The 18,438-nt window shown below is 41.8% G+C and overlaps 1 protein-coding gene across 1 annotated transcript; it reads left to right on the top strand.

Moving 5' to 3' along the window:
* Positions 1-1,966: 1,966 nt before the first annotated feature.
* tmem240a (transmembrane protein 240a) lies at positions 1,967-15,215 on the top strand. The gene is made up of 4 exons (XM_041856189.2): positions 1,967-2,503; positions 2,932-3,038; positions 9,388-9,596; positions 14,082-15,215. Exons 1-4 carry the CDS (start codon positions 2,447-2,449, stop codon positions 14,234-14,236), a joined length of 528 nt encoding a protein of 175 aa, XP_041712123.1. The 5' UTR covers positions 1,967-2,446; the 3' UTR covers positions 14,237-15,215.
* The last annotated feature ends 3,223 nt before the right edge of the window (positions 15,216-18,438 follow it).

Raw genomic sequence — 18,438 nt, forward strand, 5'->3', positions numbered from 1 at the left:
ACTGCAAGAGTTTCTCACCACCACCTGACAAAATGTGTAGAATTGAAGGAAATGAGCTTTAAAACTACAAAAAACTACAAAAGCCCCATGGCAAAATGTGAAGAATTGCTGAGCCCCGACCGAATCTCGCTTATGGCCACCAAAAGACTAGAGGTGGCACTGCATATCATTGAGGAAAAGTGTTGAATTGGGTTGTTCTTTTGAAATAGAACAGCATGGTAAAGAAAGTAAATCTATTCAAAGACTAGTACATAGTCCCCTGTAGCTCAGTTGGTAGAGCGTGGCGCTTGCAACGCCAGGATTGTGGGTTCGTTTCCCACGGGAGGCCAGTATGAAAACGTATGCACTCACTAACTGTAAGTCGCTCTGGATAAGAGCGTCTGCTAAAATGAATAAAAACATTTACAAAAATAGTATATAGAGAGAAAGAGGGAGAAAGCCATTGACAGCATCGCTTTCCATGGACCTGAACTGATAGGCTTGTAGGGAGAAAGCCGTTAACATTGGTGCTCTCCGTGGTCCTGAACTGATAGCAGCCTAAGCCCAACACAGAGGGAGAGTGGCAGGCTGCTATCCAACGTCCTGAACTAGTAGACCATCCTCATAGCTAATTTTGATTGTTGAAGAACCTACAGCTATGACTATTGAAACTAAAATGTGAGTGTAACTACTTTGTGTAAATAAAGTTGATCTTCTAACAGGTAACAGGGGACGTCCTTGGGATTTTGTCCAGAATCGAACAATTTTCAATTGCTTTGACGTTTAGGCTATAAAAGTAGCCTACTAAGTAGTGCTAAAGACATTTGGGATTTAGCCTAAATCTTGTGACATTTGTCCTCGGGTTGTGTTACACATTTAGTGGATGTCGGTTGGGTCTGAATGAATGGGAGTTATTTTAAGGACATATGTCTTGCTTTTAATGGGGAAAGTACCGTCATCCACAGTAGCCTTTGCTATTAGGCTATGCAATTAATATTGTTTTTAACTTATAAAACAATACCTCTAGTGAATGGTTAATACAATAAGCGTATATAGGCGTAGAGTCCAATGATGTAGCATAGCATACAGTGGCAGCCAATGAGAAAGTTAAATTGGCCGGACTCAGGAATTCAGCCCAGCGAAATGGGGTAGAATCCGAAAATGAACTGCAACGAGAAAGAGGGTAGAGACTAGAGAAACAGTGGTAGAACGAAGTGGAGGGGGTGATCAGTAAAGCTGGTGACGCCTCTGGAGGAATGGTATAGAGGTTAAACCACCGTGAATATTCTTGGAATTATTTGCTTGAATGTCTCTGAGTGTTTTCACAGAGTAAAATGCAATAGGGGGACAGAATCTCGCTCTTTCTCCCCTTCCTTCCTTCCTTCCTTCCTTCCTTCCTTCCTTCCTTCCTTCCTTCCTTCCTTCCTTCCTTCCTTCCTTCCTTCCTTCCTTCCTTCCTTCCTTCCTTCTCTCGTCTCTCTCTCTCTCTCTCTCTCTCTCTCTCTCTCTCTCTCTCTCTCTCTCTCTCTCTCTCTCTCTCTCTCTCTCTCTCTCTCTCTCTGTCCCCCCCCTCTCTCTCGCTCTCTCGCTCTCTTTCACACACACACACAAACACACACACGCTCGCAAAGGGATTGTAGTGGATGCTCCTGACTGCGATGGCTAAGACAAGATGGGATAATCATGCGTGTCTGGCCCCGGGCGTTGATGCAGCTGCCGTTGCCTGATCTTTACTGGACTGAGGGTAGGGTGGGTCTGGTTCCGACTGGATCTACATCTCGATTCGGCTTGACATTGATGTTATCAAGCCATTTACATGTTAGAAGACAACAACTGTAGCCTAAAACGCGCAATCGCAATACAATAAAATACATCTGAGTGATAGCACCCATCGATTGAGAAGCGTATGTATTGATAACTAATCAATTAACTATTTGATAAGACGGGAATAACCTGCTGTCTTGGACGAAGGGTGGGGGGGGGGGGGGGCAGTAGCCAGGGACATCCCCGTGAGACGACGGGCTCACCCTTTCTTCTGTTTCTTGCGATTTTTTGAATGAGATCGGTACGTGGACTACCGGGAATAGAACATCATTGCATTTGTAATCAGGCTAGGACACCCTCTCCACCAGCACCCTCTTTTCACCGTTCCCGGCACAGCAACCGCGGCACCGACCCGTCCACGACCGGGTCCGCGCCATCGAATCGACGCATCACTGGACGGGGTGTAGACTGTGAAGACCGTGAGTGCGTGTGTCAAAAGGGGGACGGAGGGAGACCGGGCGAGCTCATCCCCTGTGCACCGGTTAATTGCACTCCAATCTGGCGAGTTTGGAGGGACGGAGAGTCAGGTGCAGTAAGGGCGCCTCAATGACCGTCACCTCCCGGGACAGAGCGCCTAAAGCCCAGCGTTTGCAGTGCCGCGGGTAGAGAAGGCTAGAGAAAGGCGGCGAGTTTGGAAGTTTTGATGCATATGATCACAACCACCATGATTTTTATGATTCTTGGCGCCTTTGTTGTAATGGTAAGAGATCCGCTTTTTATTGCACCCAGCATGTGTGTTTAACGCCTACTGCTATTTTTTATTTTTATTTTATTTTTTACTTATGTAGCCTATATAAATGAATAATGTAGCTATAGGCTAGATATTACAACTACAGAGCACATTTTATATAAGAACACTGAAAATAATTATGGTTAAATGCATGTAGACTTGAGGAAGTAGGCTACACTTAGTCTGCTAACAATTTCCTGGCTATCATAAATAAATAATCTAAATACAATTTTAGAGCGAGGGAGTTTTCCCTCACAAATGATTCCAAGGTGGGTTTCCAAATGTACTTCTCTATTTTCTCATATATGGACTTTAGCTTAATGCAAGTCATATAACGGTGCTGCTATGTTGGAAATAGTGCTTGTAATGTCCCAGTTGATTCGAATGGTTATTTGCAGGCGATAGCCTGTTTAATGGACATGAACGCACTACTGGATCGCTTTCACAACTACATCTTACCGCATTTACGAGGGGAAGACCGCGTCTGTCATTGCAACTGTGGAAGGTAAAAAACCAATATAATACATTGATTCATTTGGATAGATACAATGTACTGCATCTGCAATGAAGGGGTAGCCTATAGAGTCAAGAGCGCTGCTATTTTTCTCGTCTAATCATAATCCCTCAATAGGCCTCTCGAATGATTTCTCCTGCTGAACTGTTGGTTTTAATAAGCATCCAAACCTGCTCCATGAGTAATCTCTTGAAAATGTACCTAATTGATGTCGACTGTGGTTTTATTCGAGGTATGTGTGTGTCTAACGGTAGGCTATAGCCTTATGCTTGTGATGCCTAGGTTGTGACAGTGTTTTCAAGCCTATATTCAGTGATTTGTCTTTTACTGCAAACGAAGGTGATATGTTATGAATTATGAGGAATGGGCTAAGGAATCATTTTAAACGAAGACAGCTCTCAATGATCGTTCTAGTGCTGTTTTGCATTTGCAACATTTGCATATTTTTAAGAGGAAATGTTTTTGGAGAGAGGACAGTAGGCCTACCTATATTGAACCAGTTGTGAGAATTATCCTATATATACAGTGATATTTTATTGATAACCCATGTTATGAAGGCTGAAAATGGAATGAAACATAAAAGAACTATAGTTGAATGGTGATTAGGCCAGGTTTCCTATTGCTGTTGTGATTAGACCTGTAAATTCTTATATGTGGCCACACATTTTCACAATTGGGGGTATAGGCTCCTTACTACTCTGTAAAACCGGATAAATTCTAACTACTCAAACATTTTGAGGAAACCGATTACCTCCCCCCAAAAAAATTGTTAAGAAACTTAAATAGCTGAAGTGAGCAGTACTACCTTCATATGAGTAATACAAATGCAGTTTTTTTGAGTAAGGTATACTTACATTTAATGCCCCCACTAAGCCACGCCTCCAATAATTTCCCAGTGTGCCTTGCCTTTTAGATTGAATTGTAGAGTTACCACCCATGACTGTATTTGTTAGTGACAGAGACAGCATTGTTGAATTCGTTCATTTTCAGTCCTGTGGCCTTCACCAAGTGAGTACCTAGGCAAATATTATCAATATAATTGAACCATTACCTATATCGTAAGGCCTTATACAGTGGCCTGAAACTCATAGTTTACAGGGCACATCAGCCATGCAAGTACGGTTGCAAAATTCCATAAACTTTCCAATTTTTTCCCCCACAATCTTCCAACCAGGATTTCTGGAAAACCTGGGAAATGTACCAGAATTTTGCAACCTTAACTGTTAATCACATTATGCTGGCTTGCAAAGTGATATGTAATTCCTTTTGGAATCTAGCCAGTGTTAGGCTAGTCAACAGTTGAAATGTGTATTTACCCGCAACCTGCATTCATAATGATTACCAGGGTTAAGAACAGTGTGAGGAAACTACCTAAACCATTTAAACTGGAACAACAATTTCAGTAATGGGTGCAAAAATGAAATGATTGGATTAGTTTAGAGAAAATGTGTTTATCTTTGTGTAGCATAACATTTAATCAATCAATCACTCAATGTACATGCAAAAACACAGATATTAAAAACAATTCCAAAAAATCTACCTGCAGTAGATGCTGGGAAAAAAGTTCATTTGTTATCATATCTTTTAAAAATTAGTTGGTGTGACTTCTCATTTATTTTTGAGTCAGTACCACATAAACATTTAAAGTAATAATTACTTTTCATTGACTTTGATTACAACTTACTAGAAGTATTTGAGTTCAACATTCCCTTGGGGTTTACAGTGTAGTTGAATTAGTGTGTTTTAAACAGTGGCATAAAGTACTTAAGTAAAAATACTTTAAAGTACTACTTAAGTCGTTTTTTGGGGTATCTGTACTTTACTTTACTTATTACTATTTATTTTTGACTACATTCCTAAAGAAAATAATGTACTTTTTACTCCATACATTTTCCCTGACACCCAAATGTAGTCGTTACATTTTGAATGCTTAGCAGGATAGGAAAATGGCCCAATTCACGCACTTATCAAGAGAACATCCCTGGCATCCCTACTGCCTCTGATCTGGCGGACTCACTAAACACAAATGATTCATTTGTAAATGATGTCTGAGTGTTGTAGTGTGCCCCGGGCTATCCAGAAAAAAAAAAGAAAAAAAAGAAAAAAAAGAAAATTGTGCTGTCTGGTTTGCTTAATATAAAAAATTATTTATACTTTTACTTTTACTTTTGATACTTAAGTATATTTTTGAAATTACATTTACTTTTGATACTTAAGTATATTTAAAACAAAATACTTTTAGACTTTTACTCAAGTAGAATTTTACTGGATGACTTTCACTTTTACTTGAGTCATTTTCTATTAAGGTATCTTTACTTTTACTCAAGTATGACAATTGGGTACTTTTTCCACCACTGGTTTTAAAACATTAAATAATGCCAGTGAGATTGGTACGGTTTTCCCATGACTCACATACAGGAACCGTAAACCGAAATTGGGCCCTTGGTCTTTATCTTATTTTTTTATTTTTAAGTTAAGTGCTGTAGGCTACCTTGCCCAAGGGTATGGCAACAGTGTTGTGCCAGGTTTTAAAATAAGAGCACTCTGATCCAATAGATACACACCTACTGTATATAATTCATTAGGATATTAAGCCATGGATAAAGGCAAGTTGAGGCCTGAGTCCACTCTGAACACCTACATATTATAACTTTATGTACGTGTTGGGTCATACTTGTTCAGTGCAGAATCTCAAATGAATTATTAACTTGCTTGATTGGATCCACTAAATTCACCGGAGAGAAAAATCTGCTTTTGGCCCTGTATGAATACTGCTCTTTTGTTTTGACTGCCTACAGTTTAACAACCCGAGATATGGGTCATGAAATGTTACTAAGATTAGTAATGGGTCATGAAGTGTTACCAAGATCATCATACAATAATATTACCTATGAGATTTCCTCATAGGTAATGCTCAGTGATGTGCTATATTAGGCCTATATGCCTTTAGAAGTATTTTTAGACCAACATTTTTGGGGCACATCTTTTAATTTTTAAACAAAATTATAAACGCAACATGTGAAGTGTTGGTCCCATGTTTCATAAATTGAAATAAAAGATCCCAGAAATTTCCTTATATACGCACAAAAAGTTTATTTCTCACATTTTGTGCACAAATTAGTTTACAGTGGGGGAAAAAAAGTATTTAGTCAGCCACCAATTGTGCAAGTTCTCCCACTTAAAAAGATGAGAGAGGCCTGTAATTTTCATCATAGGTACACGTCAACTATGACAGACAAAATAAGAAAAAAAATCCAGAAAATCACATTGTAGGATTTTTAATGAATTTATTTGCAAATTATGGTGGAAAATAAGTATTTGGTCAATAGCAAAAGTTTCTCAATACTTTGTTATATACCCTTTGTTGGCAATGACACAGGTCAAACGTTTTCTGTAAGTCTTCACAAGGTTTTCACACACTGTTGCTGGTATTTTGGCCCATTCCTCCATGCAGATCTCCTCTAGAGCAGTGATGTTTTGGGGCTGTCGCTGGGCAACACTTTCAACTCCCTCCAAAGATTTTCTATGGGGTCGAGATCTGGAGACTGGCTAGGCCACTCCAGGACCTTGAAATGCTTCTTACGAAGCCACTCCTTTGTTGCCCGGGCAGTGTGTTTGGGATCATTGTCATGCTGAAAGACCCAGCCACGTTTCATCTTCAATGTCCATGCTGATGGAAGGAGGTTTTCACTCAAGATCTCACGATACATGGCCCCATTCATTCTTTCCTTTACACGGATCAGTCGTCCTGGTCCCTTTGCAGAAAAACAGCCCCAAAGCATGATGTTTCCACCCCCATGCTTCACAGTAGGTATGGTGTTCTTTGGATGCAACTCAGCATTCTTTGTCCTCCAAACACGACGAGTTGAGTTTTTACCAAAAAGTTATATTTTGGTTTCATCTGACCATGTGACATTCTCCCAATCCTCTTCTGGATCATCCAAATGCACTCTAGCAAACTTCAGACGGGCCTGGACATGTACTGGCTTAAGCAGGGGGACACGTCTGGCACTGCAGGATTTGAGTCCCTGGCGGCGTAGTGTGTTACTGATGGTAGGCTTTGTTACTTTGGTCCCAGCTCTCTGCAGGTCATTCACTAGGTCCCTCCGTGTGGTTCTGGGATTTTTGCTCACCGTTCTTGTGATCATTTTGACCCCACAGGGTGAGATCTTGCGTGGAGCCCCAGATCGAGGGAGATTATCAGTGGTCTTGTATGTCTTCCCTTTCCTAATAATTGCTCCCACAGTTGATTTCTTCAAACCAAGCTGGTTACCTATTGCAGATTCAGTCTTCCCAGCCTGCTGCAGGTCTACAATTTTGTTTCTGGTGTCCTTTGACAGCTCTTTGGTCTTGGCCATAGTGGAGTTTGGAGTGTGACTGTTTGAGGTTGTGGACAGGTGTCTTTTATACTGATAACAAGTTCAAACAGGTGCCATTAATACAGGTAACGAGTGGAGGACAGAGGAGCCTCTTAAAGAAGAAGTTACAGGTCTGTGAGAGCCAGAAATCTTGCTTGTTTGTAGGTGACCAAATACTTATTTTCCACCATAATTTGCAAATAAATTCATTAAAAATCCTACAATGTGATTTTCTGGATTTGTTTTCCTCAATTTGTCTGTCATAGTTGACGTGTACCTATGATGAAAATTACAGGCCTCTCTCATCTTTTTAAGTGGGAGAACTTGCACAATTGGTGGCTGACTAAATACTTTTTTTCCCCACTGTACATCCCTGTTAGTGAGCATTTCTCCTTTGCCAAGATAATCCATCCACCTCACAGGTGTGGCATATCAAGAAGCTGATTAAACAGCATGATCATTACACAGGTGCACCTTGTGCTGGGGACAATAAAAGGCCACTATAAATTGTGCAGTTTTGTCGCACAACACAATGCCACAGATGTCTCAAGAATGTATACCAGAGCTGTTGCCAGAGAATTGAATGTTCATTTCTCTACCATAAGCCTCCTCCAACGTTGTTTTAGAGAATTTGGCAGTACCTCCAGCCGAACTCACAACCGCAGATCACGTGTAACCATGCCAGCCCAGGACCTCCACATCCGGCTTCTTCACCTGCGGGATCATCTGAGACCAGCCACCAGGACAGCTGATGAAACTGAGGAGTATTTCTGTCTGTAATAAAGCCCTTTTGGGGGGAAAAATTCATTCTGATTGGCTGGGATCATTTCCCAGTCATGTGAAATCCATAGATGAGGGCCTAATTAATTAATTTCAATTGACTGATTTCCTTATATGAACGGTAACTCAGTAAAGTTATTCGAAATTGCAGCATGTTGCATTTATATTTTTGTTCAGTAAACATTATCGCTGTCTATCATGACAGCATTTTTTTGTGGTTTATTTTAAGTCGTTTTTAAATATTGATCAAACTTCTGATACTCAATATTCAATGTGCAATGCTCACAATATTCCTAGCTTTGAATGAATTATATATTTTCATACTTGTGCTTGTTACATTTCTGTTCTTGGGGACATACAGTACATCTAGTCCTAAACCAGAACCCAACAATTGCATGTCACACTTCTGGTTGTCATTGCCTTTAATTAAGCCAATGGAAAGTGAGTGACACAGTGTCTGCGTCCAGGCTCTGGTCAAAAGTAGTGCACTATGTAGGGAAAATGGTGCCATTTGGCACACAACCACTTTGTCTTTTACTGACCTGAAAACACTCTTAAATAAGAGTTACTAATTTTACGTAAGATGTTTACCCTCTCAGTATAAACAGGTAATGGAATAGACAGTCAGATGAGAGGCCACCTGATCTTGAACGCTGCCTGAGCCTACTTTTAGTGCATGTGGTGTTGAGGTGTCATCCTGGCGATGGTGCACACCTAATCAGGCCTGAGGCCACATCCACTGTCATTTCCTTCACTGCTTGTGAACCTCAGGTTGTCATTTTATGAGATGTACCTTTGAGGGGCACATTAGGAAGGACGTTATGTTAGGCTTTGATAATACTCTGGTGTTTCTTTGGAATTGGAATTGGAAACAGGAATGAGACACATTTATTTTAATATCGCAGCTGTTGCCACTGATATTTGAGTATGTTTTCTCTACAAAAATGTGACAAAAGTAATGGTAATCATTTACAGAAGGCAGGCTATACACCCTTCTATAAATTATTATTCACCAGCACTGTACTGTATAAATTCAGCATGTATACCGTGCCTTTGTATTCTCCCATTTGTACCAAATCAGTGTTGAGAATTCAATTTCATCACCTACCCCCCTAATTTGTCCTCCCTTGCCCCATCTCCTCTTTTCCTTGTCCTTCCCTCCATCACTAACACCTTCTAACCTCTGGCTTGGTCTCTTCCAGACATCATGTCCACTACGTGATCCCGTACGATGGGGACCATTCTCTGGTGGACTCGTCGGAGAACTACTTTGTAGGTGACAGCGTGACCAAGCAGGAGATGGACCTGATGCTGGGGCTGCTGCTGGGCTTCTGTATCAGCTGGCTCCTGCTGTGGCTGGATGGAGTGCTGCACTGTGCTGTCAGGGCATGGAGAGCCAGTCGCTACTATGGTGAGTCAACCAGAGACTTGGTCTGTTTGACTGGGGAAAGTTTTACATGGACTGACTGGAACGTCAACAAGGTTGACAAACGTGCAGCAGAATGAGCAGAACATTTTTCAATCATCTGATGACAGAAGTATTGTTTGGTTGATTCCCACCTCTGTTAAAAGAGAGATGGTGAGTGAAGTGGCGTATGTGCTAATATTTCGACTGCCATATTGATCAGTGTTTCTCCTACATCTTTTCTTGGGGATGTGACGTGGGTGTGCAAATGCCCAGAATGGACATACAGGCTGCTGTTGACCACTGCACCATTAATTGAAACCAATTGAAACCAGGCTTTCTTGGGTGGGCGGATAGCCCAACCCACCTGGCTATAAGTGATGGTTATGGGAAACTTTACAGAACTTGAGGACATAAGGAATCAGTTGTTTACTCAAATAAAACATTCATAGGGGAAAGGGAAAAGTGTGTTCCAGACAAAATGTATTGTCTCACAGGATATTTACTGTACAGTACTGTATACAGTGTGTTGTGGTCATTAATTAGAATTACGACGTTATGCAGATAATTACTACTGTATAAGTGGGAGAAGGAATTTGGAAAAAATATTACTTTGTTTCCATTGAGGGGGGATAGTTATGTGTGTAAAATATTGCTGCCTTCAGATGTCATGTGTTTAGTACATACTGATTCACTGAAACAAATATGTCCTACCTAGCACAGAGGGCATGTGTCTGTACACCAGGAAGACATACAATGATCAACTGTCTCAATTCTTACCAATGTTAGTCTAGTGAGCCAGACCTCACTGGGGGAGAGTGTATGCCAATGTGAACATATTACATATTAGAGGACTTCTTGTCCATACTTCTTCTCCTGATTCAATAACTTGTCCAGTCCCACTGGGCACAGACACCAGCTCAACGTCTAGTTTTGATTTACATTTGGTTGAGTTGTCAACTAACGTGAAATAAAAAAAACATTTCACCATGTCATTGGATTTAGGTTCAAAGTTAGGTGAAATAAATACTAAATTCTCTTACGTTGATTACTTTTTCCAAATCCAATCAGTTTTCCACATTGATTCAACATCATAATTTATGGTTGAAATGACAAGGAAACAACGTTGATTCAACCAGTTTTTGCCCAGTGGGGTGTTCTTATAAGGTGTTGGAATACTCCAGTTGCTTCAGCTACACATTATCTTGTGCAGCTCTCAATGTCAAAACAGGCCTATATTTTGTAGCTGGCCTGGATCCTTTAGATATAAGACATTGCTGAAGTAGGTGATATGACCTGGCTATTCCAATTGCTGATACGGTCAGAAAATAGAGGGGCATAATGTCTAGTGAGTATAAATATAAGAGATTGCCAATTAATCACCTCTGATTAATATGAAACCACCACACAAAGATGGGGTACTAAAAAAAACTATTATTTTATGTCTTGAAAATACTACATTAAAAAGTAGGGATGCCATACTCTTTTGATACATGTCTTATTTTTATTGATGATAAATGAGAATGTGGAGATGTGAAGCATTCAAATATTGCCAGTCTTAGATTCTATGATTCTAGAAGTATTAGTAAAGATACAACTGCTTCATATTTGCAGCACAGAATCAACCCATTTGCTATTCAGTGCATAACATCAACATAAAAAAATACACCAAGATTTTACATTCAAGTGATTCCCTTGAGGTAGATGGGTGGCTTTTCTTTGTGCTGGAATCCTTGTGAATGGAGGGAATGCCCCTTCACTGGTGTGTTTGGCTGTGATGTTGATGGTGGGTCAGACTCGTTTAGCCTCCCTGAGATGGGGAGTGAAGGTGAGGCTAATGAAGCGGGAAGATAGGTGGGTGTGGAGATACTGTCACATACCCACCCACACATACTCTCTCTCTCTCTCTCTCTCTCTCTCTCTCTCTCTCTCTCTCTCTCTCTCTCTCTCTCTCTCTCTCTCTCTCTCTCTCTCTCTCTCTCTCTCTCTCTCTCTCTCTCTCTCTCTCTCTCTCTCTCTCTCTCGCTCTCTCTCAGGGAGCTATAAATAGAGTGAGAGAGAGAGCAGCTGGAATGGCGGGTGAGGGAGAAACATGCACACCACACAAACACAGACTGCATTGAGGTGCACATTGAATCTGCCTCTATCCATTTTCTTTATATGGCATCCTTTTGGTGATCCCTTTCGTACTGTCTATTTCTCATGAATAACTGATTCATATTCTTTGGCACCAGTTTCATCAGTGGAAATACATTTTATTTAGCAAAATAAGGAAACAAAATATGATAACAAAAGGGGAAATTATGATTTGGATAACAATGGCCCCCCTCCCCTCCCTCCGTAAAAATACCTTTACATTTCTACCCTCACCCCACTTTCTGCATTACCATTTACATTTTTCTCCTGACTCCATCTCCATCTCTCCATCCTTTTATTCAAATGAGAAGAACCTGTCTCGTTCTCTCTTTTCCTTTGGATACCCTTCTGAACTGTCCTTGTGGATTGCATACCCATTCACAGCTATAAATAACTCACTCCTCCCTCCCTCCCTGCCAGCGACCCCCACTTCCCACCACCTGCCTCCCCGTACTCCCCCCTCTCCCCAACCTCTAGTGGGGCCATGTGCTAGTGGGTGGAGGAGCTCTCCCTCCTCTTTCTCTGCCGTCTCAGCGGGCCTCACCTCGCCAGCTAAGCCTGACAGAGACAAATCCCTGCACTTCCATTTCTACAAATTCTGCCTCATACTCATATACTTTAATAATGTACACTACCGTTCAAAAGTTTGGGGTCACTTAGAAATGTCCTTGTTTTCGAAAGAAAAGCAATTTTTTTGTCCATTAAAATAACATCAAATTGATCAGAAATACAGTGTAGACATTGTTAATGTTGTAAATGGCTATTGTAGCTGGAAACAGCTGATATTTAATGGAATATCTATATAGGCGTACAGTGGCCCATTATCAGCAACCATCAGTCCTGTGTTCCAATGGCACGTTGTGTTTGCTAATCCAAGTTTATCATTTTAAAAGGCTAATTGATCATTAGAAAACCCTTTTGCAATTATGTTAGCACAGCTGAAAACTGTTGTGCTGATTAAAGAAGCAATAAAACTGGCCTTCTTGAGACTAGTTGACTATCTGGAGCATCAGCAATTGTGGGTTCGATTACAGGCTCAAAATGGCCAGAAACAAATAACTTTCTATTTTTGTTCACACATTCTCTCTCTCTCTCTCTCTCTCTCTCTCTCTCTCTCTCTCTCTCTCTCTCTCTCTCTCTCTCTCTCTCTCTCTCTCTCTCTCTCTCTCTCTCTCTCTCTCTCTCTCTCTCTCTCTCTCTCTCTCTCTCTCTCTCTCTCTCTCTCTCTCTCTCTCTCTCTCTCTCTCTCTCTCTCTCTCTCTATCCCTCTACCTCTACCTCTACCTCTACCTCTACCTCTACCTCTCTCTCTACCCCACTCCAGCCGACGCTTGGCATTGTGTGAGGCTGCTCAGCCATGGAAACCCATTTCATGAAGCTCCTCACTAACAGTTATTGTGCTGACGTTGCTTCCAGACGCAGTTTGGAACTCGGTAGTGAGTGTTGCAACCAAGGACAGACTATTTTTGGTGGGCGCTACGAGCTTCAGCACTCGGTGGTCCCGTTCTGTGAGCTTGTGTGGCCTGCCAGTTCGAGGCTGAGCCGTTGTTGCTCCTAGATGTTTCCACTTCACAATAGCATAATTTACAGTTGCCGGGGAAGCTCTCGCAGGGCAGAATGACAAAATGACTTGTTGGAAAGGTGGCATCCTATGACGGTGCCACGTTGAAAGTCACTGAGCTCTTCAGTAAGGCCATTCTACTGCCAATGTTTGTCTATGGAGATTGCATGGCTGTGTGCTCGATTTTATACACCTGTCAGCAACGGGTGTGGCTGAAATAACCAAATCCATTATTTGAATGGGTGTCCACATACTTGTATATATAGTGTACATACCACGTACAGTATGGGTAATAGGGATGTAACATTTTATATTCGGCAGATTAATGTGTGGGTGTAACAGTATTGCAACCGTCCCACTCCTCACCCCATTTTGAGCTTGAACCAGGGACCCTCTGCACACATTGACAACCGTCACCCTCGAAGCATCGTTACAAAGCTCTCCACAAAAGCCGCGGCCCTTGCAGAGCAAGGGAAACAACTACTTCAAGGTCTCAGAGCGAGTGACGTCACCAATTGAAATGCTACTAGCGCGCACCGCTAACTAGCTAGCCATTTTACACCGGTTACATGGGCAACACATGAGTATGTAGGATTGATCTATTGTACTACCAACAATTAGGTTGGTGGGAGTATCAAGGATATTTTGGACATCTTGGGCATCTAATATAACTAACCAAATGCATTCATATTCTCTTATTAACCCCACAATGAGATAAACGTTCTAATCGTTTATCTTACTTCTCTAGTTTATTCACCCCTCTAACTACCTCCCTCTCTCCTCTTGTCTACCAGACACCCCTTCCTGGTCATGGCTCCCCTCGTTCTGCAACCTTCGAGACCTGCGTCGACGCGCCCAGCTCAGACAGCTGGAGGACTCCAGTGGCAACATGGTCCACATCAAGCAGAAGCTCTACCACAACGGCCACCCCAGCCCACGCCACCTCTGACTCTGAAACAAGAATCCCCTGCCCCAGCCCCCCCAAACTGCCTCATGGCCAACTGCTGCCTCAGAGACCCTGGAAGACTGCCCTCTCACTGTTCATAACACCCCTGGCACTGAGACTTTCTTAATGCAACCCTGACACAAGTCAGCACCAACCAATCCAAACTCGAGCAGAAGAAGAAGATAGTCGCTACTGAAATCTTGTCTATGTCCACATTTGCTGTGTTCATTGTTGAAACTTGGCATGCTCTTTTAGGACAGGGTACGATGCGGGCAGTGTCCGGAAAGTGGGGGGAGTAAGAATGGGGGACACAGTTTTTTTTTCTCTATGGGGACGGTCTTTCTCTAAAGTGGGAGGGAGGTAAATGGAAAGGGGTGGGTTTCAAGATTTTGTGATGGGAAGATTAGATTGCTGCTTCTGTAAATACTTATAAATATGGGGAAGTAGGAACACAGGGTATGGGTGGGTTTGTTCATGAGTGTGGTGAGTCAATTGTTACGAGTAGAGCTGATGGACTGTATGGGAGGATTAACGGAGGGTAGGAAAGATGAGGATGACAGCCGTCTGGGGTTGAATAGTGTGATTTCAGCTAAAGACACAGATTAATTAGCTTTGTTACTTTGTGAATTAAATGAATGTTTTAATTTTACATGTAAATATAAGAGGGGGAGGGGAGCATACGTTTGCGGTCAGGGTTCTCTGCGCTGTGTTATTATTTATGAGAAGGTCGAAAATAAATTGATGCCAGCCCAGATAAGACGGAGAGACAGTTCAGTGCTTCCCTCGTCTTCCCAATACTGTGTCCAATAGCACTTCCCAATTTGCTATATCCAATTGCCTCATACTTATCAGGAGCAACCAGCCTAGCAGCAGCGGAACCCTCACTCAGTCCCCCTCCCCCTCTCTGTCCAGACATTGCTGTTGTGAGGATAAAATGTCTGTTTTATTAAAAGTGCCATTGAAGCACAACAGTGACCCCTAATGATTGAATGTGTCATTGCCTCAACATCGGTAGATATACTGTCCAATAGATACACTTCTGTACACATTTATTTAGTGAAGTTAAAGATTTTAAATTGGTTCTATACTCCAGCATTTTGGATTTGAGATCAAATGTTTTATATGAGGTGACAATACAGAATGTCTGTTTTACCGTTTTAGAAATGAAAGCACTTTATGTATCTGGTCCCCCCATTTGAAGGTGTCATAAATCTTTGGACAATTCCCTTAGTGAATTCAATTCAGTAAAAAGTTGAGTACTTGGTCCCATATTCCTATCACACAATGACTACGTCAAGCTTGTGACTCTACAAACTTGTTGGATGCATTTGCAGTTTGTTTTGGTTGTGCCCAATATAAATGAATGGTAAATAATATATTGTGTCATTTTGGAGTCATTTTTATTGTAAATGAGAATAGAATATGTTTCTGAACACTTCTACATTCATGTGGATGCTACAATGATTACGGATAATCATGAATGAATCGTGAATAATGATGGGGGAGAAAGTTACAGATGCACAAAGATCATGCCCCCAAAACATGTTAACCTCTCATCATTACCAATAACAGGGGAGGTTAGCATTTTTGGGGGGGTATGATATTTATGCCTCTGTAACTTTTGACTAAATGTAATATACTATAAGTGAATTTGTGAAAATACTTATGACACCTTCAAATGGGGGGACTAGATACATAAAATGCTTTCATTTCTAAACAGTAAAATATATTTATGAAAATACCCTGAAATAAAAGGTGACTGATTCTGTATTGGTGCCTCATATAAAACATGTAATCTCAAATCCAAAATGCTGGAGTATAGAGACTATTCAGCAACATTTAACGTTTTAGCTTCGCTAAATAATGACATAGGGGAGTGTACACTACCAGGGTTGAATGAGTAGGTGTGTCCAAACTTTTGACTGGTACTGTATGTATGAGAAAGAAGCATTCCCGGGGACCTTACTATTCAGCATCCCTTCACCCATCCCTGCTAACTAGGATAGGATATGAACAGGGTACATTTGTAAGATCTTTTTATTATAACTGTAGCCTAAACAATGCATGCATTTATTATGACTGCTTCTTGTTCACATACACTGAGCATACTGCTCTTTCCATGACAGACTGACCAGTGAAAGCTATGTTCCCTTATTGATGTCACTTGTTAAATCCACTTTAATCAGTGTAGATGAAGGGGAGGAGACAGGTTAAAGAAGGATTTTTAAGCCTTGAGACAATTGAGACATGGATTGTGTATGTGTGCAATTCAGAGGGTGAATGGGAAAGACAAAAGATTTAAGTGCCTTTGAACGGGTTATGGTTGTAGTGCCAGGCGCACCTGTTTGTGTCAAGAACTGCAACGCTGCTTGGTTTTTCACGCTCAACAGTTTCCTGTGTGTATCAAGAATGGTCCACTACCCAAAGACATCCAGCCAACTTAACACAACTGTCGGAAGCATTGGAGTCAACATGGGCCAGCATCCCTGTGGAACGCTTTCGACGTTGTGTAGAGTCCATGCCCCGAATTGAGGCTGTTCTGAGGGCAAAAGAGGGGGGTGCAGCTCAATATGCATGTAGAGGTCTGTAATTTTGATCATAGGTACACTTCAACTGTGAGAGACGGAATCTAAAACAAAAATCCAGAAAATCACATTGTATGATTTTTAAGTAATTAATTTGCATTTTATTGCATGACATAAGTATTTGATCACCTACCAACCAGTAAGAATTCCAGCTCTCACAGACCTGTTCGTTTTTCTTTAAGAAGCCCTCCTGTTCTCCACTCATTAACTGTATTAACTGCACCTGTTTGAACTCGTTACCTGTATAAAAGACACCTGTCCACACACTCAATCAAACAGACTCCAACCTCTCCACAATGGCCAAGACCAGAGAGCTGTGTAAGGACATCAGGGATACAATTGTAGACCTGCACAAAGCTGGGATGGGCTACAGGACAATAGGTGTTGTATCTAAATAATACGATGCTAATTATGCTATGAGACCAAGGAGTCTGCTTACACTGTACTTTGATTATAAAGGTTTATTTATATCACAAGATTTCAGTGTAAATTGACAGACATCTGCAGGCATCTGGAGAACAACGGACTCAAAATAATATGTTGTGCTGTCCTCCTTTGTTTTAACCGTGGTATTTATATCCTATGCCCTATGTAACATAATATGGATGTTTTCCCATAAACCAATCCCAGGAGGCCACCTAACAGACTTCTTCTAACACACCATTTGCAAACATCAACAAAGTCATAAACTGTTTAAACACTACATAGGCAAGCAGCTTGGTGAGAAGGCAACAACTGTTGGCGCAATTATTAGAAAATGGAAGAAGTTCAAGATGACGGTCAATCACCCTCGGTCTGGGGCTCCATGCAAGATCTCACCTCATGGGGCATCAATGATCATGAGGAAGGTGAGGGATCAGCCCAGAACTACACGGCAGGACCTGGTCAATTACCTGAAGAGAGCTGGGACCACAGTCTCAAAGAAAACCATTAGTAACACACTACACCGTCATGGATTAAAATCCTGCAGCGCACGCAAGGTCCCCCTGCTCAAACCAGCGCATGTCTAGGCCTGTCTGAAGTTTGCCAATGACCATCTGGATGTTCCAGAGGAGGAATGGGAGAAGGTCATGTGGTCTGATGAGACAAAAATAGAGCTTTTTGGTCTAAACTCCACTCGCCGTGTTTGGAGGATGAAGAAGGATGAGTACAACCCCAAGAACACCATCCCAACCGTGAAGCATGGAGGTGGAAACATCATTCTTTGGGGATGCTTTTCTGCAAAAGGGATAGGATGACTGCACCGTATTGAGGGGAGGATGGATGGGGCCATGTATCGCGAGATCTTGGCCAACAACCTCTTTCCCTCAGTAAGAGCATTGAAGATGGGTCGTGGCTGGGTCTTCAGCATGACAACGACCCGAAACACACAGCCAGGGCAACTAAGGAGTGGCTCCGTAAGAAGCATCTCAAGGTCCTGGAGTGGCCTAGCCAGTCTCCAGACTTGAACCCAATAGAAAATCTTTGGAGGGAGCTGAAAGTCCGTATTGCCCAGCGACAGCCCCGAAACCTGAAGGATCTGGAGAAGGTCTGTATGGAGGAGTGGGCCAAAATCCTTGCTGCAGTGTGTGCAAACCTGGTCAAGACCTACAGGAAACGTATGATCTCTGTAATTGCAAA

The sequence above is a fragment of the Coregonus clupeaformis genome, chromosome 30 (genome assembly GCF_020615455.1).
Source record: "Coregonus clupeaformis isolate EN_2021a chromosome 30, ASM2061545v1, whole genome shotgun sequence".
Taxonomy (NCBI): Eukaryota; Metazoa; Chordata; class Actinopteri; order Salmoniformes; family Salmonidae; genus Coregonus; species Coregonus clupeaformis.

Coding starts and splice junctions, on each gene's coding strand:
- tmem240a (XM_041856189.2), top strand. CDS start 2,447: ATGCATATGATCACAACCACCATGATTTTTATGATTCTTGGCGCCTTT. Junction 2,504..2,931: donor TTGGCGCCTTTGTTGTAATG/GTAAGAGATCCG, acceptor GGTTATTTGCAG/GCGATAGCCTGTTTAATGGA. Junction 9,597..14,081: donor GAGAGCCAGTCGCTACTATG/GTGAGTCAACCA, acceptor CTTGTCTACCAG/ACACCCCTTCCTGGTCATGG.